This window comes from Curcuma longa, chromosome 7 (assembly GCF_044706935.1).
Source record: "Curcuma longa cultivar G26 ecotype Majalengka, Jawa Barat chromosome 7, ITB_CL_G26_1.1, whole genome shotgun sequence".
Taxonomy (NCBI): Eukaryota; Viridiplantae; Streptophyta; class Magnoliopsida; order Zingiberales; family Zingiberaceae; genus Curcuma; species Curcuma longa.
In genome coordinates this window covers 11,610,160-11,637,888 of record NC_133867.1, presented here as the reverse complement: position 1 = coordinate 11,637,888, position 27,729 = coordinate 11,610,160, and the positions used below count along the sequence as shown (strand labels likewise).

The window sequence follows — 27,729 nt, the reverse complement described above, 5'->3', positions numbered from 1 at the left end:
AGTAAAACAAGAAATGAAGTAGGTATTGTTGTCGATATTTCACTTAAGGATGAAGTAGTAGAAGTCATTAGAAAAGGGGATATGATTATACCTCTCAAAATAATGGTGATGAAAGAAACTATTAATGTAATTATCATATATACATCTCAATTAAGATTAGATGAATACATCAAATTTAGATTTTGAGACACCCTAAATGAGATATTATAAAATATTTCTATCAACCGAAATAATTTTAATAAGAAGAGATCTAAATGAGTATATAAGAGTGAAAATGAAGAATATGATAGGGTGCATGAGACTTATGAATTTGGAACAAGAAATGAAGAAGGGAAAATTATATTGGATTTTGTGATAATATATAATTTATATTAGCTAATATATTTTTTTTAAAAGAGAAGAATACTTGATCACATATAAAAGTGGGAATAATAAATCATAAAATGACTTTCTTATAGTTTAAAAAAAATGATAGAAAGATTTGTAAAAATTACAAAGTCATCCTACGAGAAAATTTAATTACCTAATATAGGTTAGTAGTATTGGATATACGCCTCAAGCATAATATTCATAGATGATAAATATGCATGACTCCTACAATTAAGTGATGAAAGTTAAAGGATGGAAAGGAAAATATATTTAAGGAGAGGGTAAGAGTACAAGTATTAAGAGACATATTCGGCGACTTGAATACAACATGAGATAAGATGATATCAAAATTGAAAATAGTAGCAAAGAGTGTACTCGATGAGTCAAAGAGACATGCACCACCAAGAAAAGAATTTTGATGGTAAAATGAAAAAATACAAGAGAAAATGAAGAAAAAATGAACATATTATAAGGAATTATATACTTTTAAGAATGAAGAAAACTATATATATATATATATATATATATATATATTATCCAAGAAAGATGTCAAAAAATCAGAAGCTAAGGTTGAAACTTTTGAATGTTTATATCAAAAATTTAATACAAAAAAGGAAAAATGGATAGTTACAGAATAGTCAAAGCGAGAGAGAGGGAAATAAAAGATTTTTTTTTCAAATAAAATGTATTATAGATGAATGTAATAGGGTACTAGTAATTGATGTGGAAATAAAAAAGCGATGGAAGAGATATTTTTATCAATTTTTTAATGAATGTTTAGACTATCAACTTAACTTAGGTAATGTAAATAGGTCACATGAGTATAAAAATTTAAATTTTTATCATAAAATTCAAACTTTAAAAGTAGAACAAACTTTAAATGGAATGCAAAATAAAAAAATAGTTAAACTGAATGATATTCCGATAGCGATATGGAAATATCTTGGGAAATAAAGTATTGAATGACTTACAAAGTTATTCAACTTGCTATTGAAAACTAAAAAAATATTTGATCAATTGAGGATAAGTACTATGATTCCCTTATATAATAATAAAGAAGACGTATAAAATTATGTAAATTATAGAGATATTAAACTAATGAATTATACTATGAAAATTTAGGAAAGAATAATAAAAAAAGACTAAAGAAGAAGACCACGGTGACTGAAAATCAATTTAAATTTATGTCTAAAAAGTCAACAATAAAAGTTATGCACCTTCTTAGACAGCTAATTGAAAAATATTGAGAACAAAAGCAAGACTTACATATGGTATTCATCGACCTAGAAAAATCTTATGATAGAGTTAGCATAGCATATATTGAACTAATTAAGGATATATGAGGATATAATGACAAGAGTGAAGATTTTAGGCGAATTAACCAAAGTGTTTCTTATAAAAATAAGATTAAGATCAACTCTAAATCTTTATCTTTTTACATTAATCAATATGGATGAACTTATTAGACACATTTAAGATATAGTATCACAATGCATGTTGTTTATAGATGATATTATTTTAATAGATGAGATACGTGAAGGAGTAAATATTAAACTCGAATCTTCATAGAAAATACTAGAAGTGAAAGATTTTAGATTTGGTAAAGTAAAGATAGAATATATGAAATTTAAATAGCAATATTAAACGTAATGAGATAATTGTTAAATGAAGATGATAAGTTAAGGTTTAAATATTTAAGATCATTTTTATAAAAGGATAAAATGATTGAGAGATGTCCTATATAAAATACAAATGAATGTTAAATGAAAAAAAATATCAAGTGTTCTTTGTAATCGTAAAATATTTTTAAGCCTTAAAAAAAATATAAAATAATAATTAAACTTGCTATGTTGTATTAAGCTGAATGCTAGATTATAACTCGAGCACATGAGCAAAATATGAAAATTACAAAGATGAGAATGTTAAATGGATATGTAAATATACAAGGATAAATATGATAAAAAAATAAAAATATTAAAGAAAAAATCATGATTGTACCTATTGAAGAAAAATTTTAAAAAATACATTTAAAAAGTACAGATATATTTAATTATTATTGTTATATTGAATTAATATTGTAAGGATAAGTCAGAAAAAATTTTAGATTTGGGTGTCCTTTCGATAAAAGACTAACAAATAATGTCTAAGAACTAGAGGCACCCTTTTTGTATTTCTTACAAGAAGATAATTCCTAGAATTTAGTATTACAAATCAATTAATCTTTCCAAGAAATGGCTATTACAAACTTTTCAATCTGGTCCCAATCGTCGTCGCTAGCTATTCTGTTGCTTTTCTTTTAATTAAGCGTGATCGAAGACTATTTGAAACTACATCAAAATGAATCGATCTCAGAGTTTGCCTGACCAACAAGTCCTATCTCTTTGCCATCAAATCGAATTTTACAAATGCATTTAGAACAAAATGCAGGATGCAAATTGTGGAACAATCAAGATCAAACTCACAGGACAAATTCAAGTTCAAAGGATATTCAAAACTAGTGGGCAGAGGTTTGAAATAATGGATCCATTGAGGACGATGGTGGTATATATAATCTACAGGTTAGGATAGGACTGCACTTAACTCTTGACGCATGATAGGAGCCCAATAAATCAGATCAGGGTTCACATTCCGGGGCCTTCTCCAGGTTGGCCGGACCGAGTATTCAGTAGCGGCTGTAAAGCTTTGACGACGATGCTCATGTTTGGTCGGAAATCAGCTTCATATTGCACGCACAATGCAGCCACAGCAGCAAACTGTTTGACAAAATGAAGGCATCATCATTTGTTATTTAAAGTTCATAGTATCCTAGATCCAGTGTATTCAAATTAATAAAAATTGACTTGCATATAGACAGAGAGGAAATAATCAAAGTAGTTTTGCTTGATGTCTCTTTTGGTATCAGACTTCAAAATCTCAAGAAAACTATTTCTGAGAAAAAAATAACTGAAGATCTCTAGTAAATCAATTTCAATATGGAAAAGGAACACTGAAAAAACAAACAGAAATATTAATTTCTAAAATTAGATGATTTGAAATATAATTACTGTTACTTTGCAGTTGGAATGCTTAATTACTGAGTTATAAACCCTGACGTTCTTACACGCTGAATACAACCTCACTTCATATGGGATTTACATCTGTAAGATTTCTGTGACAACCAGATTTAGATTTCCTATAAAATTTCACGACAAGGCAAAAGATCCTATAACAAACAAACACTAGAAGAAAGTTCATTAGTTTGTTATGGGATTATCCACTAGAAGAAAGTTCATTGATTAAGCACTAGAAGCAATTCAATGGTTATCAGATAGAAGTATAATCAGGTTCCCCAGCACAAGTAGGTAGGTGAGATGAGTTTAAATAGCATTACGGTAGTTTTTGTTTTACTTTCTAGATGTCAGCATCTATATTAATATGCCAGATTTGTGAATTTGTTACAGCATTCATCACGATCTATAAAGCCTATGTGGCTCTAACTTGCTTATGGGACTAGATAAGCTTATGCAATCAAAATCATAATAATTAAGCAAGCTAAATCAATAGCCATGTCCAAACTAATGTGGGTGGTTTGACTAAACAACTTTTTCAAATAGATAAACAAGAAACATATTTTATTTCTTGCCTTAATCAAGGTATGCATTTTCTTTGTTATAGGCTGTGTTGTTTGTTAACAAGCATTAATTGATATTATGTTTTTGTATTACACTATTTGATTACATGCATATACATATATATCTTTCTACATTTTGGATCTCTTAGGAAATTCATAATCCTTTGATATTTCAAGTCATGGTGGAGTTTCAGTTTTTGGTCGGAATGAGGTTGTTTTGTTACCGTACTGGAGTATTGATGCATGGTGCCAGTGATGAATTAGAGTTGAAGGGAAGAAGAAGATGAAAAAAAAAGAGAACGTAACTATGAAGAATTAAAAACCAATACAATAGAATTTCAATCTCCAATTGAACACGTATAGTTTCAACACCCTGTCGTGCTGACACTCAACATTTTTTAGCATGCATTGGATTAATTTTGTTCAATGATAAAGTACCAATTACACATTTGGAAAAAAAAATGTTAAAATATGTCACAATTTGATCCTCTTTCACTTAAATTTTCAATTTTTAATAGGATTGTCTCAATAGTAATTGAATTTAAAATAATTTTTATTTACTTCTTACTTTAATATGTGCCAAGACGAATTTATATGTTTTACTCCATCCATCTTTTCCTCTTTACTTATTTCCTTGACAAAATATAAGTATATAACTACAAGAATTAGATAATAATTTGAATTAGAATTTTGGATAACCAAGAAAATAATGAAACAAACATTACTTAAATTCATCTTGATATTTGTCATCGAGTGCCAAGTAGAGTGTCAAGTGTCAACACTATCGACATCGAAAAAATATGTAGTGCCAACCAGTATTGAAGTTTGATAATTAATCGAAATGATGTGTATTCACCATGCCACTTTTTATGGTATGAGATGTCAAACTATTAATATAATTGTTAAGTAAAATGTATTTATTTTTTACTAGTTACTTAGGACTTGATATGGTACCTAGTTTATAAAAATGTATTTTTATATGCATGATGAAAATTATGGCTAATATACACTATATGTTATTTCTTATAAAAAAAAATGGACAACATACTACATATGCATCTTGTAATGACTCAACTGCTTATTGCCTAGCAAGTGTTTTTAAAACTTTAAAATTCGTATAATCTTGCACAATGTTTTATGTGTACGTAGAAGCTTGTATTGCTTTTTTAAGTATTTAATGTCATATGCTATATATTCGTAGCCTAAATTTCTCATTTTAGACGGATGATCCATAATTTAGTATTTAAGTAGTCTTGGTTAAGTATTTAGATAGATATATTTATTTTTTCCTTGTCAAATTCATGGTAATAGAAATGTTATCAAACCCAATACACCAGTTCTAAGAACTAGATTTACTTAGTTATTGAAAATTTTATATTACATATTTAATAAGGTTATCAATGGAAAAAAAAAATCTTTAGTTCATGTTTGAGCTAGCCAAAAATCTTTAGTTCATGTTTGAGCTAGCCTATATTCACAAATTAGTCTAGCTCACAACCTTCTACTTCAACCTCATCCATATTCACAAACTTAGTCTAGCTCACCAAGCTTTTTAGTTCTTAAGTGAAAATTGAGCTCAGTTTGAGCCTGAAAGAGCTCAAACTGCACTAAGCTTCTAGTCATACTTTCGCTTAGCTCACTCTATTTCAGGCCTAAAATTCTACACGAGATACTACGAAATAGAGTATAAGATGATTACCTTGGCAACTGCTTTGGAGGGATACTCTCCATTTAGCCTTGAGTCAATGCATTGTCTTACTTTGTCTTCACTGAGTCTTGGCGTTGCCTGTATGTTTTCAATTGCCAAATGACTTAAGATGATTTATCTAGTCAGCTTTACATCATCACTCCATTAAATAAAAAAACAAGCCAAAAAAATCAATCACTTTACCCAAGTGACAAGACTTTGTTGTCCTCTTGGTAATGTGTGATCCACAGGCTTACGACCAGTCAAAAGCTCTAATAGAACAACCCCAAAGCTGTATACATCACTTTTAGAGCTAAGCTGACCAGTCATTGCATACCTGCAGGCTCCAAAAAAAAACTCAAATCAATAGCATGCTGATTACCACATAACAAGTATAATTCAGCTGCATAGTGGTTCTAGCCTTGAATGTAATTGGCAGACAAGTTAACAATAACTTACTCAGGTGCATGATATCCAAAAGTCCCCAAAACTCTAGTAGAATGAAGTCGAGCAGCCATATCAGGAGCTTGATTTGATAGGTCAAAATCAGCTATTTTTGCAACATCATCATCAAAGAGTAAAACATTGCTGGACTTTATATCACGATGAATGATATGAGGTTGGGCTTTCTCATGCAGGTACTCCAGTCCTTTTGCTGCTCCAACAGCAATCTTAACTCTTTGATGCCACGACATCACCGGACCTGGCTGTGCTCCTTTAACTCCTTTTCGTCCTGTCCATAATGATAGACATCAATTTGCTACTTTCAAACAGAAATCACTTTTTTTTAAAATGCTAGATCCATCATAACTTTAAGCACTTTCTAGGCAAGCTTGACAGATGACATCATAGGACAAAGCATCAAACAACATCAACATGATGATGAGGGAATCCTGTCTATTGCTTCACTCTTTATATCTACTTTAGCATTTAGCTCAGCAGTAAAATAAACAAATGATTTGGAACAATCTGATCATCTACATGTGTTACCATCTATTACAGGGAGAAAGGAGATCTCAATAAGAGGTATAAATGATGAACATTTTCACAGTTGGAATAATCACGAGATATACCACATTCAATTGGTAGTACCAGAGATAAAAAACAATAATTCAGAATAATATATGTGGAAAATTGTAGTTTCCTATGTTCCTTGCGTAATTCTACTTAATTGTTTAATCAGTACATTTCTTTGTAACTATTACTTTGTACATGTGAGCAAGAAATATAGACAAAAGCCAGCCATCCTTCTCACATGAAAAACAACTTAGGCACTTATCTTCAACCCTTGATATTAACATAATCTGAACAGTTACCTGTTCAACAAGAATAGGAACAGGAACATCACCACAGGTCCCTCTGCTTAAGTGATGAAAAGGGCAGCCCAATACACGAAGCTCCTGCCAATGCAAGTAGGACTACACTGGGTCTATTATATGCAGCCTTACTCTACATTGCAAGAGACTGTTTCCGCGACTTAAATTCACAGGGTCACAAGACAACAACTTTACCGTCGTGCCAAGATTCCCCTTCACTTATGTGATGAAATTAATCTTTTATTGAATTTTGTTTCGAATATGATCATGTTTGAAAATAGCTTTGTTTAAGATCCATTGTGAAAACTACAAGTGGCCAAATGAAAACATCAGATTGCCAATGAAGGATGAAGCTCTCCATAAAGGAAATGGACAATCTTAAACCTGTCTAAGACAGACAGTTTGCTAAAATCTGAGGGCAAAATCAAAGTGAGATGTTTGAAACTTCATGGGTCAGACTGAGACAAAAGGAAGGCATTTAGGAGGCATCTTAAAATTTGGCCACACTTTTATCTGAAAGTGATACAACAACTCCAGAAATCCAACTTTGGCCGGCACAAATAAGATTTGCTTGTAAATAATTTGATCTAATAAATGAGTGTTACAAGGAGACTAAAACCTTTTTATCAGTTACAATTCAATTTACAAACTGACAGGCTAAGGGAAGTAAAATGTGTAACAAGACTATCGATGCAACATGTCTTCCTCAAAAAGGGATCTTGCTGTCATTGTCATCATCATCAAGTGATCAAAGCATGTTTTAACATAGACTTTCTATGTTCATAGATTTAGACAAATTTAACATTAATTGTTTGGGCCTGTTGCAAACATCAACTTATTCATCGGGCTTGAAATGGGCAATGGCAGTCTTACTTAAAAAGGATTAAGATTCTTAAAATCTGGAAATCATGTATATGAAGAAAATATAGAACAAGGCTATCATAAATTATACATATACACCAAGGACTTATTGTATATCCTATGTGCAATCAGATAATGCTCTTGATGTGTTTGTATGATGTGTAGATGACCTACAATATGCGAGTTAATATTTGGTACATGCGAAAAATATGTTGTTAGTGTATGTAACCAAGTCCCTAATTGAGCTGAAATCAAATTGTTTGAAATCCAATCAAATTTGACGTCCTCAAACCTCTAATACTATGAAGTTAGGAATTCAATAGTGAAGTTTGTATATACAAGCTATAACTTGGCATTGTAAGTGTTAATAAATTGCAGTTGAAAATACAAATAATTTGTAATGTTATTTAGTATATATAGCTTTTTTCACATATAGATCTTTATGTTGGATAATCCATATGCTATGTGATAGATATGAAATTTTCTAGCTTATTTAGATTCATTACATTGATGTGAAATTTTCTTTTGGCAAAAATCAAAGGAGCTCTTTTTCTTAATCATCAAAGAGGCACCCCTTTTTTTTGCCAAACGTAAAGGGTGTTTGACCTGAAGTGTTCTTCTATAAATACCCTAAAATCAAAATCCACTAGACTCCATTGCCTATCTGCAAAAAAAAAAAAAGACTAACCATCCAACTGATCTAATGCACATGCCCAAGCAAACTCATGTAGCAATTTTAGTCAAAATTAGTACATGAATTATAATTTTAAAATTATTAAAAACTATATTTAAAAAATGTAATAAAGACCATAGCAAAATACATTTTTCCATAAAATTTTTAAAAACATTTATAATTTTCAATATCTTTATTAAAAATTTTAAACTACTACATGAATCTCTTTAGATGTGTGAGTTAGACCAATTAGGATAGATCTAATTTTTTTGGCAGTGATTTATGTGGGTTTAAAGTGATAAATTGGTTTAAAATAAGGATGGACGCCCATGAGATATGCAGATGTGCACTTAAATTTATTCTTCATGTACAATATTCTCTCATCAATATAGTTAAAAATATATATTTTAACAAAATATGTGTCCACATACATCCGCATCCCTTATATGAGCTATGCAGCAAGTGGGTTGATCCTATATTGTTTGTATGTGTGTGTGTGTGTTTTTTTTTTAAACTTACTTTAATTTATGTGCCACTAAGGTTGCTGCCATGTGACCTAGAGGTCACGAGTTCAAATCCTGGAAACAGCCTCTTGCCAAAGGCAAGGTAAGGCTGCGTACAATGGATCCTTTCCCCGGACCCCGCATGGCGGGAGCTTCGTGCACCGGACTGCCCTTTTTTACTTTAATTTATGTGCCACTGTAATAACATAAAGTTGCAATAATGGACAATTTTGCATCAGAAAGGTTCATACCGTGAAGAATGTCGTGAAGAGACCCCATTGTAGCAAACTCATATGCTAATAGACGGAGATTTCCTTCAATGCTGTAACCCACTAACTCCACAACATTTTCATTCTTCAGCCGTGACACCATGGAAACCTGTAAAAATTTTCATATGAGCATGACATCCCAACTAACAAGGTTGAAATAAGTATGAACGATAGGAAAACCTGTGCCAAGAACTCTTGGTCTGGCTGCTTGCTTGAGTCTAACTTTTTTACAGCTGTACTTCTCCCATTCTTGAGGACACCAAAATACACTCTGCCAAATGAACCCTCACCAATTAAAGCTTCATCAGCAAAATTTTGAGTGATCTCCCTTATCTCATCAAGAGGAATAGCTGGGACTGCAATAGGCTGCGCTTTAACAGTTTGTACACCCTTGGAAGGAGGATTTGCAGTTTGATATGTTCCATCACTTCCTGCAGAATAGAGTTATTCATATCCATCAGAACTGGAAAAAATGCTAATGATGCTCAGCAAGGAGATTTAGTTGTCCAGTTGAAGTGGCAGAATAATACTGATTTAATTTGGGATAGTACTTGAAGGAAAAAAAAATCTAGCAACCATTTTAGGTTTCCTTACCAGCTGAATGGTTTGCCACATGAGGACCACCACTGGCAGCAGTTCGATTAATATCATTCTCTTCACAGCATCCAAAGCACGACATAATGTGATTTTTTCAGAGTGCTCCAGATATGCTGCCTGACTTGTAAGTTGTAACTCAGGAAACCTGTTTACAAAAGGAAAATCCAGCAGACACAATTGACTCAGTTTGTAAAATAAACAAAAATCACAGAACACATATAGGTTGGATCTGAACAGTTTATGCAGGTATAGTATGAAAAAAAATAATAAAATGCAGTAAGATTATTCAAAAATAAAAAAAGAGTGCATCAGAAATGCAAAATGTAGCTTATCCTTTATTGATTCTTGGAAACAAATGTGAAAATATTAAATATACCAAAAAAATTCAAACTGTATATCCCTACTTGATGACAACCACACAAAATAGCCACAACTAAGAGTAACAAAATATTGTTAATTGTGCAAAGTTATAAATGTAAATGATCTTCCATTCCTTTTTACAAATCATAGCAAAAGATTCACAACAATGTATTAAATGCTGCTTTAGCATTCAACTTACACCATAGAGTTGCAGGTCAATTACTAAATCATTAAAAGAAGATGAAATCAAGAAATCCACAGAATCTTAATGGACTTTCTCCTGGACGGATTTAAAATCTGTAAGGAGTTACTCTAGCTCATATAAAAGATACGAAATTAGATGGGAAATAATGACTGCCCCCAGCAAACTCCTTCCTGTAAAAGATAAACACAAAAACTACAGGAAAAATGTTACTCTGCTAACAGATCTGTTTCAAAATGTCTATATTTCTTATTCATTAACACATGAACAAGAAGATCCTTATGTGAAAAAAAAAATGACATATGCGACTTCATGCATTGGTATACCACCTGCATTATCATCCAGTTCTATTGGAATAGATGTGTACGCTAAACAACTTTCAGTACAATCCCCAATTCGCCCATTGTTTCGGAAGCGTGTAAAATAGACCAAACAGTAGTAACGGAAATGAGACGAGAACATGCAAACAAAATTTGCAATAGCAGAAATTTGGAAGTCTAAATAATAAAAAGGCGCTGCTGTAGCAATTATAGTATTGCTAATCTAACTAGTAAGCAGCTTTTAAAACAGAAATTTGGCAGCAGAATAGAGACGATTTTTGCAATTCATAGCCCTTAAAAAGAAACAACTCACAGATTGGGAGAAAACAACATCAAAGTCCCAAATAATTACTCAAATTTTCGACGATCACAGATCCCTCGTAAGTCGAACATGGCGGGCCAGAAATCAGTCAAAGTAAGAACCTAGAAAGTATACTTCCACGAACACCGACCAGATCCGATAGAGGGCGGTAGAAAACTGACCTGCTGTGGAACTCCTTGAGGAAGGGGCTCTGATCTTAGAAAGCGAAGGGCGCAGGACAGCCGGAAAGGAAGCCGAAGCTGTACAGTCGATTTAGGACGCATCCAAGTAACCGTCGGTGAGCTCACCGCCCGATTAGCATTTAGCATCCGACCAGCAGGTCAGGTCCAGCTATACAATCAAGGAAATTACTAAAAGTAAAAAATAATAATTTAAAAAAAAATTGACTTTGTTTCTAAAATCATTTTTGGACTAAATGTATTCCAAAAATGCCACTGTCCGCATAGATCGCAACGGATCTGAGCACTAGGCGTGCCAACGGACCTAATAAATATTTTTCAGTTCATGAGCCGATTCGATTCCTTTGCCCTCCCAGCCCGCATACAGGTTCAATTACCATAATGCCCTCCTTCTGGATCACGGACTCGCCGCTTTCCAAAATCTACGGTAGGAGCAAAGTCCGCATTTCTTCCTAACCTAGACGGTGGATCCCGCATCATTGGTGTTGGTGGTCCGTAGGCCGCCGGTTTGAATCGGCCATATATACGAAAGCTCGATCACACGCTTAGTTCATTCACGTATAATGAGCTCGGCCACTCACTCAAGAACTGAAACGCGTCATTCTGTTGCCAGATCCACGTATGCCAACTTCAACCAATCACAGCACAAGACAATAGCCCCCGGTGATTGACGCCGTTCCGCTTCATCGCTCGTCGGTGGTTAAAGTTATTTTAAATAATTCAGTTTGATTTTAATTTTAAAAGTATTAATTTAATATAAATCAAATAAATCAATATTATATTATATGATGTTGATTTTCAAAATGAACATCAATCCCTAGATGTGCTGATGTTGGTAAGACTGTAAAAGATCACTTTTGATATTTTGTATGTTTGATAAAATTTCGATCATATTTATAAAATTTATAATATATTAAATCAAAATTTATTTAAAAAATTATATTTATTAATGATGTAATCAAATCGAAATTTGATAAAAAAAATAAATTAGTCAATGTTTTATTGATTTAATTATTCTAGTTTTATTGAAAAGTTGGATTAATTTGAAAAAAAAAATAATTTACTTTGATTTTAATTAAATCAGATTCGATTTTGAATAGGTTTCTCAGTTTAACTTTACCTTAGTTTTAAAAAAAAACAAAATTATCGATGCATTCTCTGAAATAACATGCGCAAATTAGAACGGCGGTTTTCTTTTTTTTTTTTTAAAATTATCAGGGTATTTTCATCCAGTTCTTTTATTAAATTTATCTTCATAAATTCAACTAACTTATTAACCCCAACTAATCGATCTAACATGTGCAGCTAATCATAAATTAATTTTGGTCAAAATATTAGAAAAGTTATAATTTTTATAAAATATATTAAAAACAATATAAATTATATTACAAATTTTTAAAATTAATAATTATTGATACTTTAAGATATTGATTTTTGACGATCATTTTTATAAGTTTCTTTTTGTTCTCTTTTGCAAAAGTTGAAATTCATCATCCCAACAGTTCTCACATAGTTGGCTCCACAATCATCTGTGAGGAAATAAATTAGAAATTTTAGTTGATCATGATAAACTTCGGAGGATATCTACTTCAGTAATTTTGTTCTGTCGTAACTAACTCAACTATATCTTTCTCTTCTCACATGTATGGACATTAGTTACGAAATTCAAAATTTATCATTGTTACACATCTAATTTTTTATTTTATTTATAATTTAATTCGAAAAAACCTTCCATGCCCTCCAATCAAATCTAATCTCCACTTCAACATCTCACCTATCGAACAAACCTTCCTTTGTAGGTTAGTTCTCTTTAGCGCTCACCTTAGCACTTATCAGATATCTATCGACATACTCATTAGATAATCGAATATCTTCTATATTCATAATTTTATTTATTTCATCTAACTACCAATTTACTTCTCATTCGATAATTAATTTTGAATGATAATCAATATTACTATAATGATACTGATATTTAAAAATTAACACTAAAATAACACTGAATTTCTCTCATCGAGTATGGGTATTTCAAAGAATCACATGTCTAGCATTCCTTCTAAAAAAACATAATAAAATTAAAAAAAAATAATATAAATATCAATTATCCGGAGTTATAATTTATAGTAGAAAATGATGATTTTAACAACTGATCTCATAATTTGTAATTAATTTATCCTTCATAAATCAATTTACATATTATTGAAATATGAATTAACGATGAAAAAAATATAATATAATTTAAAATTTTCTTTCGATGGTATTTTGGATAATATCTACCTCACAAGGATCCTGTTCGAGAACTTTCCTCATCTTTCGTATTATTATTCTACAAAAATGAATACATTCATTTGATTAATATAAATTAATTAGGTTAAAATTGCAGCCGATTCGGTCCCTGCCGACCCAAATCGGCCGCTCGCCTTCCCCCAACTGCGTGTGCTCGCGCTTCTCCTCCTCCTCACTCTCCGTCGATCTCGACGCCGGCCTCTCGTTCTCTCCCTTCGCGTGATCTCTGGTCTCCGGCTGTCCCTGATGGATGATAGCTGTGCGGTTTGCGCCGATCCCCTCGAGTGGGTCGCGTATGGGCCATGCGGCCATCGGGAGGTTTGCTCCACCTGCGTCGTGCGCCTCCGATTCGTGCTCGGCGACCGCTGTTGTTGCATATGCAAGACTGAATGCCCGATGATCTTCGTCACCAAGGTACCCCATATAAGGATTTGCCCCAATCTGTTCCTTCTGTCGCTTGTTCTCCCTTCTCTATTAGGATTTGTATTGGGGGATAGAATTTTTTGCATTAATTTTGATATCCGCAATGCTCTTTCCTCATCAACCAACATAATTAGGCTTTTTAGCACTGTGATTGTCATGCACTGGTAAGATTTATTCCTTTCCAATCTGTTTTCCGTGGGCTTGAACTCATTTCGTTAATGATTAACATGAAATTGCGGTTCGCTGTTTATTTCTTATATACCTACGAGGACCTGGCTGTGATTTTTACATGTTTCTTGCGTTATATATTTAAATTGTTTGGCTTTTAATTTTTGTTTTTTGAACGCTAATGCTGTAATTAACAGGCTCTTGGAGATTATACTAGAGTCGTAGCTGATTTTTCAGTTTTCTTGACTGGAGGAACAGAAGGGAAGACTGGAGAATATTGGTACCATGAAGATACACAAGCCTACTTCGACGATGCTGACCATTACAAGATGATAAAAGCGATGTGTCGTCTCTCCTGTAGCATCTGTGACAAGAATTCTGAGAGTCAAGATGGTGAGGGCACAAAGAGGAGAACAAGATTTAGGAGCATAGAACAATTAAATGGCCATTTAAGGCATCAACACAACTTATTCATGTGCAACCTATGCTTGGAAGGAAGAAAGGTGATTATAACATAAAAATGTTTTTTTTCTTGGCTTATTACTGTGTATGAGTATCCTTCTTCGACATGGGAAGATTAAATTTCTCAATTGCTTGTTTGTGGTTTCCATGTCAGCATTGAATCCGATTCCAAATAATGAACCTCTTTTCTTAGTGCTTCTCTCGAAAGAGACACTAACTTTCATTGTGACTTTTCTGCATGCAAATTTCTTGCTGTTTACCTTTTTTTTTTTTACGAATTTGTGTTGCTTTTTCTTCTTGAAACTCTCTTTCTTTAAACACCTAAGTTGATGCTCACAGTACGGATACACGCAGTTCAAAAAGCTGGAATAGACCTGCCTGTTTGACTAGATAATTGAGAACTAGTTACACTTGCTGGTCCAATCAGAGACATTCTAGCTAGCAAAATAGGCAAAAAGGTACATCATCCCTGATTTTGATAATTGAATTTGCAAGTCAGTGGAAGTTACAAACTGGTTGCTTAAAATATTATATGCCTTTATTTTCAATGCTTTTTTGTAAATACCTATTACGACACAATCAATCTCTCATTATGTTGAAATCCTTAAGCCAGGCTAAAAAGTCTTGTCATCATGGCACAAAGTTATTTGCAAAGCTAATGACTGCAAAAGCTTGTGTTCGGATCTCACTGATATAGTTATAGGATCATGACTTTACTTGCGGACACACAGTAAACTAGGTCGTCGATCATTTTAAATTCTCATCAAACAAGTTGATTTGATTTTTGTAATTCATTGTCAAGAATCACTATAATACCAGTGCCCTTGCTGAAAAACTTTAGTAATTTCAAACAGGTATTTATTTGTGAACAAAAGTTATACACAAGGTCACAGCTAAATCAACACAAGAGCACTGGGGACTCTGAGGTGGATGGCAATGAGAGTGAACGTGGAGGCTTTATGGGTCACCCCATGTGTGAGTTCTGCAGAAACCGATTCTATGGGGATAATGAACTTTATATCCACATGTCAACAGAGCATTATACCTGCCACATATGTCAACGGTATGATTTGGCACTTTCCAGATGACTTCATTATTTCCAAATTTCATGTGACATTTTTTCACTTGTCATGATAAATGCAGGCAACATCCAGGACAATATGATTATTTCAGAGATTATAATGACCTGGAGGTATTGTAGTAAATCTCTACTTTTATGTAATTCTAGAGAAATTCATTGCTATGTATAAACAGTTGTTTAAATGTGCATGCCTTGCCTGTGTTTATGTAGTCAAACCTTTTGCATCATGTATATACGGTCAAAATATCAGCAAAATAATATCTGATGATTATGAGAGCAGCACTTTCCCAGTTCAGAGCTCTTAAGTCTCTAATTATCTAACTTACTAACTATAATATTCTTGTTATACAACAGATGCATTTCCGCCAGGAGCATTTTCTTTGTGAGAATGAGGCATGCTTAGAAAAGAAGTTTGTTGTTTTTCAAACTGAAGCAGAGATGAAGGTGAAATTTCAGAGAAATCATGTCTCTTTTCTTTTTGTATTCCTTAAAACAATATCATGTTTTAGCAGACACTTAAAATATAATTCTCTGACCTTTATATGCATTTCCTTACAGAGGCATAATGCTCTTGAGCATGGGGGGCACATGTCACGTTCCAAGCGGAATGCTGCACTTAGGGTATTTAACTATCCTGAATTTCCTGACTCCTGAAACAGTTTTTCTTGTCTTTTTACTTTATTTGTTGTAGTATTCTTCTCATTCACATTCTTTGCTTAGATTCCAACTAGCTTCACGTATCGGCGGAACGAACAAGAGCAGCACCGAGGAAGAGGTCGTGGATTCCACCAAGATCCTTCTGACGATCAGCTATCTATAGCAATACAAGCTAGCCTTGAAACAGCAGCAGCTGCTGATGGTAGATTTCAGGATTCTTCTTTTGGTGCTCATTTTGACTCTGAGAATAGGAGGACGAGACGTGCTAATGCATTTACAGGTTCCTCAGAAGTCTCAACTGTCAATGAAGGTCCAGAAGCATCTGTGAATCAAAACACTAGGACAACTCCAATACTAGAAGAATCCTCCTTCCCTCCTCTTTCTGATAGAGAACTACCAGAGCCTTCTTCTAGATATGTTCAAGCTCTTAGTCAAATTTCTAGAAATCCTGTCAAACTTAGGGAAGAATCATTTCCTCCTCTACCTGGTGCGGCTAATAAGCCAAAGCCTACACATGGATTAGAAGGTTCTTCTGCAAATACTCTTGCTGCCCGGCTCCAACGTAATAGAGGCTCTATTGTGATTAACTCTGCTCCACCAAGGCCACTAGAGTATCATGAGATCTTCCCATCTGCTTCTCAATTAAGAACCGTGCCAAATCATGGCATCGCATCATCCACTTCTACAAGTTCTCAACCACGAGCAAACCGGACAAGAGAAAATGGATTTAGATCACCTTCATCTGCTAGTTCTGTTAATTCAGATGCTACTAATACGATGAGGCATTCAGTATCAGCTCCCAACCTAACTGGTGGGAGTTCTTCAAACCAAGCTATTCCTAGTGTCAAGGGAGAGGAATCATTGCCCCTAAGTAACCAATCTCATACTTCCGTGAGCGATATTCACACTGCTAATAAATCCTTGGTGGAACAGATTCAAGCTAGCTTAGGTATGGATGAGGACAAATATAGTGCATTCAAAAGCATATCATTAGAGTATCGTCAAGGTGTGATTAATACTTCTGAATATCTTTCTTATGCTGAGCAATTTGGCCTGTCACATCTTGTTCCTGAGCTGGCTCGTCTTTGCCCTATTGCTCAGAAGCAGAAGGAACTAATTGATGCTTACAATGTGAATTTACGGAACAAAGGTCTGCAAGAAAAAGCCAGCAATATGGGTGGTAGTAAAGGCAAGGGAAGAATTTCAACCCGAGCTGAAAGTAAGGCTAAGAATACATTAACTGATAACTTTCTGGACACAGTAAAGAAGCTGCAATTGAATCAGAAGGCTCAGGAAGAAGACGTGGAAGTGCTTTCAAAGGATGGCTACCGAGTCTCTAAGGATAAACCTCAATCGCCCAGAGTTTCCAACTCAGGCGCAACTAATGCCAATTCAATTGAAATTAGTGTCGATAGGGCACCCTATTCTGTTACAGACATAGCAAAGCCGAATTTGACTGATGCTGGGAGCAGTAAGCAACGGAAGAAGACATCGAAATTTCATAGGGCACGCCTGGGTGATGGTTCAGCAGCTGCACTTGATCTTTCTCGCAGGGATGTTAATCCTGAACCACAAGAGAATGGAACCATAGATGGTTCTTCTGAAACCATACCGGTCCGAGGTGTTTGGCGTAGTGGCGGTGCACAGAGACTTTTTGCAAACTCTAGTAGGAACGGCTGAAATGCATCGTTTTCTTTTTTTGCGAACGTCTTGTGGTTGATTTGGTAATCTATATGTATCAGGTTCTGCAACAAATGCATATCTGATGCATCGACACTATATTTTGCCATTTGCGATTTTTTCGCAACTATATTTTGTGTAATTTCACATGTTTCCAGAACCCTTTTTAAAATGTGCGCTAAGGATGGACAATGCAAAGTTTTTTTTTGTGGTCAGGCAACACATTTTATATATTGTTGGAATAGATTTGGCAAACATTCTCTGCACCAGCATGTTAGTTGTCTCTGTGACTCCCAGCATAATTTGTCTAGTATTCTCATGCACGTTTCATGTAGCAAGGGAACAACTCTAGCTTATGCAAAAGGTATGCAACTTTTCTCACTCTTAAATAGGTTCGTTTACTCGTATGAACAGGAGAAGATGGAGGGGGGCAAGTCCAGTAGATCATGGAAGACAATTAAGAGGATGGATTGATCCAAAGGAACGTTGCAGAGGTTCCCTCCTAATTCATTCTAAGCGTTTTTCGTGGAAACACGAGAATATAGGGTAATTATATTACTCTTTTAATCTTGCTCTGCTTGACTTTCGTTTATTACTTAAATATGGGCTACTTCATATGGGATGTTCATATTAATAGAATGCTTAAGGCCCTCTAGTAGATGGATCCAGTACTATGCTCGATAGAAAATTTGAAGATATATATCCAACTCGGGTATCTAGATACAAAGGGAAGTTCAACAAAGTCGCAAATTACCTGATTATAAGGAAGTTATTCACTTACATAAGCCATCAGATAAGGATTCATCCTTGCATAAGTACAAAATTAAGCTAAATAATTATAGTCGGCCGTTTCATCTTAATGTATCTATAGTACTCAAAATTTAAGTATGAACCACCATTGTGCTTCTGGAGGTCCTAGTAACTCATTCATACCCTTGAACAGTTAGACTTACATTTTGAGCACCAAAGCTAATTAAAGTGAAATGAACAAATCTATAGTGTTTAAAATGTAAGTGCAAGATTATCACTATGCTCTTTAAGGTGCCATGAACTCGTGCAAACTTTCAAATTTGCATTTTGAGCAATGCAGTCTATAAAGATGAAACCAATGGGTTACTTTGATGAACATGCAATGCTCAAAATGTTGAGTGGGAGGTCACCATTATACTCCTAAAGGTCATAAGACCTCAAACAATATTCATTTCAACTTGATCGACTTATTGTGCTAAAACAGCAAGTGTGAGACTACTAATGTGCTCCTAGAGATAATAGAAACTTATGCATGCCGAATTTTTTTCAATCATCAGGTATCTAACTCTTACAATCGACTAAACTTAAGGATGACAATCCGTTAGTACTAAATATTCAACTCTTAAAATTGAATAATCTTGAGGATGATTGATCCGATCTGATAAAAAATTTTCTATCAGCTACCCGAATAAATCAGAAAGCATTCGCAGAAATTCATTAAGAATACAATATTTTCTTATAAAATTTAGATCCGTGTAGCCCCGTCTGGATGGATTGAATTTTAAAAGGGAAGTCCAATGGCTGAGAAGACCAACAAGAATGTTTGCCATTGATTGTGCTTTAAAGAGAGAATATAAGATTTGAGCAAGATAAATTACAGCAACGAAATAGGACATTTTCTAGATTCAAATAGAAATGTACTGATCAAATGAGGCCGATTAGGGAATGAGCAAGTGGAAATAGTAGTTAGCCATTACACATTAAGTTTGCGCATCCGATGAGCATTTAGCAAAGATAGTACACTATTTAAGAATTATATAACTTGATATGCGTAAAATAAGAATTTTACCTACAACAATCATCATAAAAGCTGCAAAAGCTATCGTTAAATAGAGCAGCGAGCTCCACTTTCCATGAATAACCAAAGTAGAGGAAGATTCAGAGGTTTAACATAACTCCTCTCCTAGATTTCCCTGTTTTTGATTGCTTTATCAAAGTCCACCCTCATCAGTTCCCTGTTTTTGAAGCAAAATGCATTTTAATGGTTGTTCAATTTCAGCATTGTCATCTTCTTAGTAGCGCATGCACATCATCTAGCATCTTTCCTTGAATAGGTGCTTGATCTCCGCAACACAGGACCTCAGTCTGCCCTTGACTGCAAGGATAGACAATCACAATGAGTTAGTCTTTGTCATTGTCTACACAGATCGGCCAACGATTTGCAAACATAAGCATTTAACACATTTTAATCTGTTCCAGTCCTGAGCCAAGAGGAGAAACAGTTGATATCAAACTGTGTTTCTCTTGCGATATATGTAACGAAGACATTCAAGGTTTCAGGTACATGTAGCCATGTTAGAAGCTTATTGTTGATGCACATTTGAGGAGACTAAGTTAATGGTGTCCGTCATGGTCAAATAGTTGCAGCAAGAGATTACCTAAAATTCTTTTCAAAGAGTTACATGTTTAAGCAATTGTCCTCATCCACATCATTAGAAAATTGAGATCTTATGCATAGTTTTGATTTATCTTGAAAAATTTACCAAATCACAACCTGGGTTTCCGAAATATACCAGAAAACACCCCTAATGTATTTACCAAAACACACTCTTCTCCATTTCCTTCTAGACACACATCCATTTCTAATTTCTCAATAACCACAAAGGTCACAGCTGATTTTAGCTTCCTCAAGCTGCTTTTGTTTCCCCAATAGTCAGTATTTTAGGTACCTTTAGGATGCGAATAGCTTAGGGCGTGTGTGAAAATAAACTCACTTGTTAGATCTCTCATTGAAAACTTGTCATTAGCTTGTTGTTCATTCTAGGTGGATCAATGCTAAGCAAGTTAGTTTTTGAAATCAACTTGTTGGGTTAAGTGAGTTGTTTAAGCATCATTAGGATGTAGATATCTCTAAAATGCATGTTTTAGGTGGAAATGAACTTGCACAAGATTTCAAGTGAAAATGCTATCAAAAGATGATTTCAAAATTGGCCTGTTAACCAATTTATGCAAATCTAACTCACATAAGCTGATTTTTAGGCACCATTAAGGTGTGAAATATCCAAAATGCCTGTTTTAGGTGGAAATAAATACAAGTGAAAATGTCGTCACAAGATATAAATTCAAATTTGTTGACAATGGAGTGCAAATGAAGCCCAAGTATTCTGATGTTGAAATCAAATTGTTTAGTTCAATATGTGTTATTTAGGCACCATTAGGATGTGAATAACTCCGAAATGCATGTTTATGCGGAACCAAACTCACATAAAATTTCAAATGGAAATATTGTCACTTGTCACAAACTGATTTTCTCATGTGAAAAATGTTTTCAGCAAACATGGAAAACAATATAGATTGATCTTAGAAGCCTCCTTTTGAAAGTGGAAAGCCACCTTAAATCCAGATCATGTTGAGATATTAAAAGGTTGAATGAGAATAAAGAGTATTTGGAATTTTTGTGTTTTTGAAAGTAGGGAAAAGATGTTTAGCATTATTAATTTTATGAATTACTAGGTTGTTTGATTCTATAGACGTCTTGTGGTTGGACAATAGCAACAAACTTTAATTTCTTTCTCATCTCATCTCCTCCCTCCTATCCTACTACCATCTCTTCACTCTATTTGTACCCCTACTATACTTCCATATCATCATTGAGTAACTAAGATATAATTGACAAGTAGATTCTCAAACAATATACAAAGAATTAGCAGCAGTTCCAATCTACAAAATGCTCAATGTGAAATAAAAACTATAACCCAGCACATGTTAATATCGAAATGCCTAATGACTATCTAAATTGGATCGCACAATACTTGCATGTTAAGACATAGATTCAGTCAATGCTAGACTAATGTTAGCAAAGAAGTATCCAAGAGACAAAATAGCAGCACTGCTATCAGAGTTTCAAACAAAATGGCCAGAATTCTTTTGCTTTAAAATTCTTTAGGCAATGCAATGGATCCCATGTTATTGTGAAAACAACTACGCCAAATGGTTAATGATTCAGGCTATGAAATATATGTAGAAAATATAACTCATTTGCTTTTGATGATGAAGAAAGCATTCTCTAGGTTGTTAAACAAGATAGGATTTTTTTTTTCTTTCAATGTATCAGTTAACAATAAATGGTGGAATAAACAAACAGCAATTGATTCAAAGTCCTTAAACACAACTTCCCAAGAATAAGAAAAAAGCATAGCCAACAGAGTTACTTACAAAATATCTTCTCTGAGAAATGGAATTGAGTTGCAGGAGGTTGCTTAGCTCAGAAGAGTGAAGTTGTTAGGGGAGGTGGTTATTGAATTCCTTTGCTATTCTCCACTTGAAGCTCCTGTTGGTTGAACCACAAAGCATAGATTCTCATACTGAATGCATCATATCAAGTATCAACGATCCTTCATGTCAGATTAAAGTTTAAGCCCATCCTCATCTGAAATTAGCTCAGCCTGCAAATGTCAAGCTTTTCCCTATCAATCTTGTTAAAAAGCAAATGCTAAAGCTGCTAAATTTCAGCAGTTTCATCCTCATGTAGCTCCGCATTCTTGCTTGCCATTAGCTCCAGGTCCCTCTTCATGGCCTCCCTCTTGCTCTTCTGCTTCTCAAGGTAGTCCCTGTGGCCTTCATCTAGCATTTCCTCAAACCGATCCTTCATATCCAGCAAGGGATCCCGATCCACGAGCTTCCCTTGGTCGTAAGCCTCCCTCAGCATGGCCGTCTTGATCCCACCCTTGAGCGAGAGGTAGAAGATACCCGGGTGACGCGTGAAGGCGTTGGAAAAGGCATTAGAGAGCTGGAACTCGTCGGAGAACTTGCCGATGATGGGCACCGCCATCCGCTTGAGCAGAGTAAGCGAGAGCACTTCGTGGAGCACCCCTACAGTTCGCTTCTCCAACTCAGGGGAGGCCGGGCGCAGCTCGGAGGTGCTGGCGTAGGGTGATATATATGGCAGCTCCAGCCAGTCTCTAGTCCACTCGCGCATCTCCCTCTTAAGGTAGAACCCTGCGGGGAGGCGGACATCGAAGTTGGGGCGCAGGCGCACGCCGGTAAGTCGCGCCTCCTCCTCCGCCCGCCGCTCGATGACGGACTTGGCGTAGTCGTTGTCCCAGGACACGAGCTCGAGGAAGCACTTGTCACTGGAGGCAGGGACGAGGCGGAGAAGATTAGGATACCGGGGGACGAGGGAGCAGATGAAATCATCGGGGAGCCCAAAGTCGCGTTTGGCGTTGAGGAGCTTCTCGGCGGGGAGGGCGCGGTGGCGGGAGATCATGAGGAGCTTGCAGATCTTGGCTAGGGCGAGCGGCTCGTTCTGCGCGCGGAGGCGGGCGTCGAGGTCGAGGAAGGAGCGGAGGCGGGAGGAGGGGCGGACGAAGGGGACGTGGGGCTGCCCCGGCTTGACGGGGGCAGGATAGAGATCGAACAGGTTGGGGTAGCGGGCGAGGAAGGTGGAGATGCGGATGGGGAGGCGGAGGCGCTCCCGGCGCTTCTCGAGGTAGCGGAGCGGCATTGTGTGGCCGGGCTCGAGAAGCACCTCGCGGACGACGCGAGAGCAGAGGCGCCAGCGCTTGTCGCGGTCGATGGCGCCGTCGAGGAGAGGGTCCTTGCGCCAGGGAACCTTGAGACTGGAGATGGAGGCCCAACCTCCGAGGAAGAACGACGGAGGCGGCAGCTGGAGGCGGCGGCGGCGGAGCTGAAATGAGGATTGCATTGTGACTCTGCTACCGCTCCATGGCCGTAGGCGGCGGAGACTAGACCTCAACCAATTGGGCCTCATGCCCTATTTGGGCCGATTCAGCCCACTTCGACGTGCCATGCACGGCCGGGAGCCATCGTCGTCCCTTCGGCTACTCGTTCAAGATTAGGTCGATCTCTCCAGTTCCACTCAGCTTCATTGAACACATCGACCTCTCCAATTCTACTCGGCCTCGTTGACTTCTCCAATTTTGTTTGGCTTTATCGACGTCCTCAGCTCTAGTCGGTTCCAGTGACCTCATCGGCTCTGTTCAACCCTGTCGACTCTACTTGGCCTTATCGACCTCCTCAACTCTGTTTAATCAAGCCAATCCATCTGTATCGGTTCCCTAAAAAAAATGATAATTCCAGTTAATTGTATTGACTCAATTCCTAGAAGTGATCGATCCGGTCCCATGAAAGTTTTCCACCGGCCACCAGATTAAATTGGGAAGTATGACCAATTCAGATGTCAAACATCCTTTGATTACGATCCACATTTGGAGGAAAATTCATACAAATACGCCGTAGTTGGGATCAAACCGTGGGTGGCTGGGTGACAACCTGAATGTCCTACCGAGACACCATAATCCTAGGGACATCTGTATCGACTCCCTAGAATAGATAAGAGATGGTAGATCAACAAGACATGAGATGATCTGACTCTCGAGTCATGATGATATAATATTTCCACCGTGGATGTGATCCTCGAGAAGTCATCCTAAGACCTTTCAGCAACTAGCAACTGAATTGAAAATGTGGCTCTTATCAATTAAGAAATAGCTAACTCAATTAAATAGCATGGTAAACTACAAGATATTAAGGGTGCGTTTGGTTCAAGTTATGATATATAACCTTGGTTATGTGATTACCATGTAATCACATAACCAAGGTTATGGGGCATAAAACATAACCTAATATTGTTTGGTTTACTTTATTTATTTGGAGGGAATAAAACATAACCAATTTTATATTTACTATATTACCCTTCATTCAATTATATTTTAATATAATTTATTAAATTAATAAGTATAATTTGTTAATTTTATTTTAATAAAATAATTCATTAAAAATAATTATTTTAATAAAAAAATTTATTAAAATAATAAATATAATTTGTTAATTTTATTTTTTAAATTTTTAAATAAATTTTTATATATTAATAAAATAATTTATTAAAATAATTATTTTAATAAAATAATTTATTAAAATAATTATTTTAATAAAATAATTCATTAAATTAATAAATATAATTCCTTAATTTTATATTTTTAAATTTAAAATAAATTTATATTTCTTTTAATAAAATAATTTATTACAATTATTATTTTAATAAAATAATTTATTAAATTAATAAAGATAATATGATAATTTTATTTTAATAAAATAATTCATTAAAAATAATTATTTTAATAAAATAATTTATTAAATTAATAAATATAATTGGTTAATTTTATTTTTTTAATTAAAAAAATATATTTTTTAATAAAATAATTTACTAAAATAATTATTTTAATAAAATAATTCATTAAATTAATAAATATAATTCATTAGTTTTATTTTTTAAATTTAAAATAAATTATTTTTTAATTTATAAATATTTAAAATAAAATTTATTGAATTAAATAATTTGATTTTAATTAGATTTCATAGTACTTTTTAATTGACTTAGTTTTAAAATCAGAGGGTAATCATGGAAAAAATTTCGTTAACCTTAGGAATCGTAGAAAACCTTAGGTTGCCAAGGTAATCACATTACCGGGTTATAACCCATTTGCTGATGTGGTGGTGATGTTGTATTACTTGGGAATCAATCATAACCTAAACCAAACAAGGTTATCAACGATAACCTTGGACAGATAACCAAGGTTATCAATGATAACCCCCAACCAAACACCCCCTAAAAGTAAAGTAAGAATATAGTTGCTGATGCATTCTATGAAGGGCAGCACATCAGACAAGTTCAATTGGGAAGAGGGAAGAAGTGAAGCCTCAAGCTAATGGTGGTCGCGTTGAAAGAGGAAGAAGGTGCGACGGCGGTGGTCGCGTTGGAGGAAGAAGATGGGTTGCGACGGGCGTAGAGGAGGAAAAAGGCCACGCTTGGAGGAGGAACAAGGTGCGACGGCGGCGGTCGCGTTGGAGGAGGAAGAAGGGTAGCAGCGGCTGTCGCGTTGGAGGAGGAAGAAGGTGGGCTGCGGCGGGCGCATAAGAGGGAAAAGGTCGTGCTTGGAGGAGGAAAGAAGATGCGGCGGCGATGATCACAGAGGAGGAGGAAGAAGGTGGGTTGCGGCGGACGTAGAGGAGGAGGAAGAAGGAAAGGGGTTTCGGGCGTGGAGGGAAAAATTTCGACGAGCGCGTAAGAGGAAGAAGGGTTTTTTCTCTCGTCCTAATCCGCAGCAGTAGAAAAAAGTTTTTCCTCATGGCATGGTATACATGGACTGCCACGTATGTCATGTTACGTTTCCTGCTAAAATTTCATGCAGTGTATCAGTTCTCTTTTTGTAAAACAAGTCTTTTGCAATACAAATCATACACCATTATTCCTCTTCTCTTCCTAGTAAATTTTTGAGAGCCCACTATCTTCTAACAAAATGGTATTAAAGCCAATGGTATCAAAAATTTTTTCTTTCCAATACCCCTAACTTACCAAACTCAATTATGAGAATTGGTTACTTAGAATGAAGGCTATACTTGGATCCCAAGGAGTATGAGATATTATTGAGCATGGTTTTAAAGAGCCCTTAAATGTGGCAACTCTACCTCAAAACCAAAAAGATGCTTTAGAGAAAGAAAGAAAGAAAGATCAACAAGCTCTCATTATCATCTATCAAGGTTTGGATGAAGACATGTTTGAGAAGATAGCCAATGAGACAACATTAAAGAAAGTGTGGGAGATGCTTCACAACTCCATTATGGGAGTGGACAAGGTGAAGAAGGTGCGACTTTAAACTCTAAGGGTTGAGTTTGAATCACTCTTTATGAAGGAGAGTAAACATATCTCCAACTATTTTACTAGAGTTTATGCTATTGTCAATCAAATGAAGAGACTTGAATCGTGTCTGACGTTCGGGTGATTGAAAATGTACTATGCTCTCTTAACATAAAATTTAATCATGTTGTTATTGCAATTGAAGAATCCAAAGATTTAGAGACCATGATCATTGATGAATTACATGGATCATTACAGGTTCATGAAGAAAGGATGAACCGTGGAAAGCAAGAACAATCAGAACATGTGTTACAAGCAAAAACTAACTTGAAGATCAAAGAAGAGGTTTCTAATAGAGGTCGAGGCCAAGGATAAGGTAGAGGCAAGGCAGAGGTCGAAGTTCAGTATATGACTATGGTCAAGGGAGAGATGAACAACCTTCTCAGTTTGATAAAAAAATTAAACATTTGCAAAAGGTTATGGAAGAACAAGAGGAAGAGGTAATTATGTGAGATATGATGATAGAAAAAATAAATCTCAGATTGAATGTTATTTTTGTCATAAATTTGGACATTATGCTTGGGAGTGCCATTCAAACATGAAAGATGAAGAGGTAAATCTTATAGAGAACAAAAAAGATGATGTTGAGCAATCCTTATTTCTTACACTCAAGGAGGACTCTATTGGAAAAACAAACATATGGTATCTTGATAATGGAGCTAACAACCATATGGCGGGTGATAAAAGTAAATTTGTGGAGCTTGATATAAACAAAAAAGGTTTTGTAAGCTTTGAAGATAATACAAAAGTCAAGATTGAAGGCAAAGGTATGATTCTCCTTGAAACAACAAATGGTGGTAATAAAATTCTTTGTGATGTTTATTATGTTCCAAAATTGACTAGCAATATCTTAAATATTGGCCAACTTTTGGAAAGAAAATTACAAGATTCATATGGAAGATTATATGCTTTGATTACGAGATCAAGATTCTAACCTTATTTCTAAAGTGTAGATCAAGATTCTAATCTTATTGCTAAAGTGTCTATGACTAAGTACAAGATGTTCTTGTTTGATTAC

The 27,729-nt window shown here is 35.1% G+C and overlaps 3 protein-coding genes across 5 annotated transcripts; 1 reads left to right on the top strand and 2 right to left on the bottom strand.

The window, feature by feature from the left end:
- Window positions 1–2,723: 2,723 nt before the first annotated feature.
- Window positions 2,724–11,361, bottom strand: LOC141831881 (pto-interacting protein 1-like). The gene is made up of 8 exons (XM_074719297.1): window positions 11,251–11,361; window positions 9,883–10,030; window positions 9,469–9,719; window positions 9,271–9,397; window positions 6,126–6,399; window positions 5,871–6,003; window positions 5,679–5,765; window positions 2,724–3,122 (listed from the first exon to the last, which is right to left on the bottom strand). The coding sequence occupies exons 2-8, from the start codon at window positions 9,965–9,967 to the stop codon at window positions 2,991–2,993; spliced, it is 1,089 nt and encodes a 362-aa protein (XP_074575398.1). The 5' UTR covers window positions 9,968–10,030; window positions 11,251–11,361; the 3' UTR covers window positions 2,724–2,990.
- Window positions 11,362–13,656: 2,295 nt separating this feature from the next.
- On the top strand, window positions 13,657–18,167 carry LOC141832123 (uncharacterized). Of its 3 annotated transcripts, XM_074719606.1 has the most exons (8): window positions 13,657–13,968; window positions 14,343–14,648; window positions 15,462–15,670; window positions 15,751–15,799; window positions 16,043–16,132; window positions 16,247–16,309; window positions 16,409–16,547; window positions 16,626–18,167. In XM_074719606.1, exons 1-8 carry the CDS (start codon window positions 13,801–13,803, stop codon window positions 18,023–18,025), a joined length of 2,424 nt encoding a protein of 807 aa, XP_074575707.1. In that variant the 5' UTR covers window positions 13,657–13,800; the 3' UTR covers window positions 18,026–18,167. The 3 variants fall into 3 exon arrangements, with proteins under 3 accessions (XP_074575707.1, XP_074575706.1, XP_074575708.1); XM_074719605.1 differs by having other exon boundaries at window positions 16,409–18,167; XM_074719607.1 differs by having other exon boundaries at window positions 13,812–13,968; window positions 14,383–14,648; window positions 16,409–18,167.
- Window positions 18,168–19,736: 1,569 nt separating this feature from the next.
- On the bottom strand, window positions 19,737–23,765 carry LOC141832253 (protein WHAT'S THIS FACTOR 1, chloroplastic-like). The gene is made up of 2 exons (XM_074719747.1): window positions 22,211–23,765; window positions 19,737–20,150 (listed from the first exon to the last, which is right to left on the bottom strand). The coding sequence occupies exon 1, from the start codon at window positions 23,763–23,765 to the stop codon at window positions 22,497–22,499; it is 1,269 nt and encodes a 422-aa protein (XP_074575848.1). The 3' UTR covers window positions 19,737–20,150; window positions 22,211–22,496.
- Window positions 23,766–27,729: the final 3,964 nt, after the last annotated feature.

What these genes read in the sequence shown, in the direction of transcription:
- LOC141831881 (XM_074719297.1), bottom strand. Translation starts at nt 9,967, where the DNA reads ATGTCGTGCTTTGGATGCTGTGAAGAGAATGATATTAATCGAACTGCT. An exon ending in ACCAAGAGTTCTTGGCACAG is followed by an intron (nt 9,398 to 9,468) that starts GTTTTCCTATCG and finishes AAATTTTTACAG; the next exon opens with GTTTCCATGGTGTCACGGCT. An exon ending in TCTTCACGACATTCTTCACG is followed by an intron (nt 6,400 to 9,270) that starts GTATGAACCTTT and finishes CATTATGGACAG; the next exon opens with GACGAAAAGGAGTTAAAGGA.
- LOC141832123 (XM_074719605.1), top strand. Translation starts at nt 13,801, where the DNA reads ATGGATGATAGCTGTGCGGTTTGCGCCGATCCCCTCGAGTGGGTCGCG. An exon ending in ACCTGCCACATATGTCAACG is followed by an intron (nt 15,671 to 15,750) that starts GTATGATTTGGC and finishes TGATAAATGCAG; the next exon opens with GCAACATCCAGGACAATATG. An exon ending in AAACTGAAGCAGAGATGAAG is followed by an intron (nt 16,133 to 16,246) that starts GTGAAATTTCAG and finishes ATTTCCTTACAG; the next exon opens with AGGCATAATGCTCTTGAGCA.
- LOC141832253 (XM_074719747.1), bottom strand. Translation starts at nt 23,765, where the DNA reads ATGAGGCCCAATTGGTTGAGGTCTAGTCTCCGCCGCCTACGGCCATGG.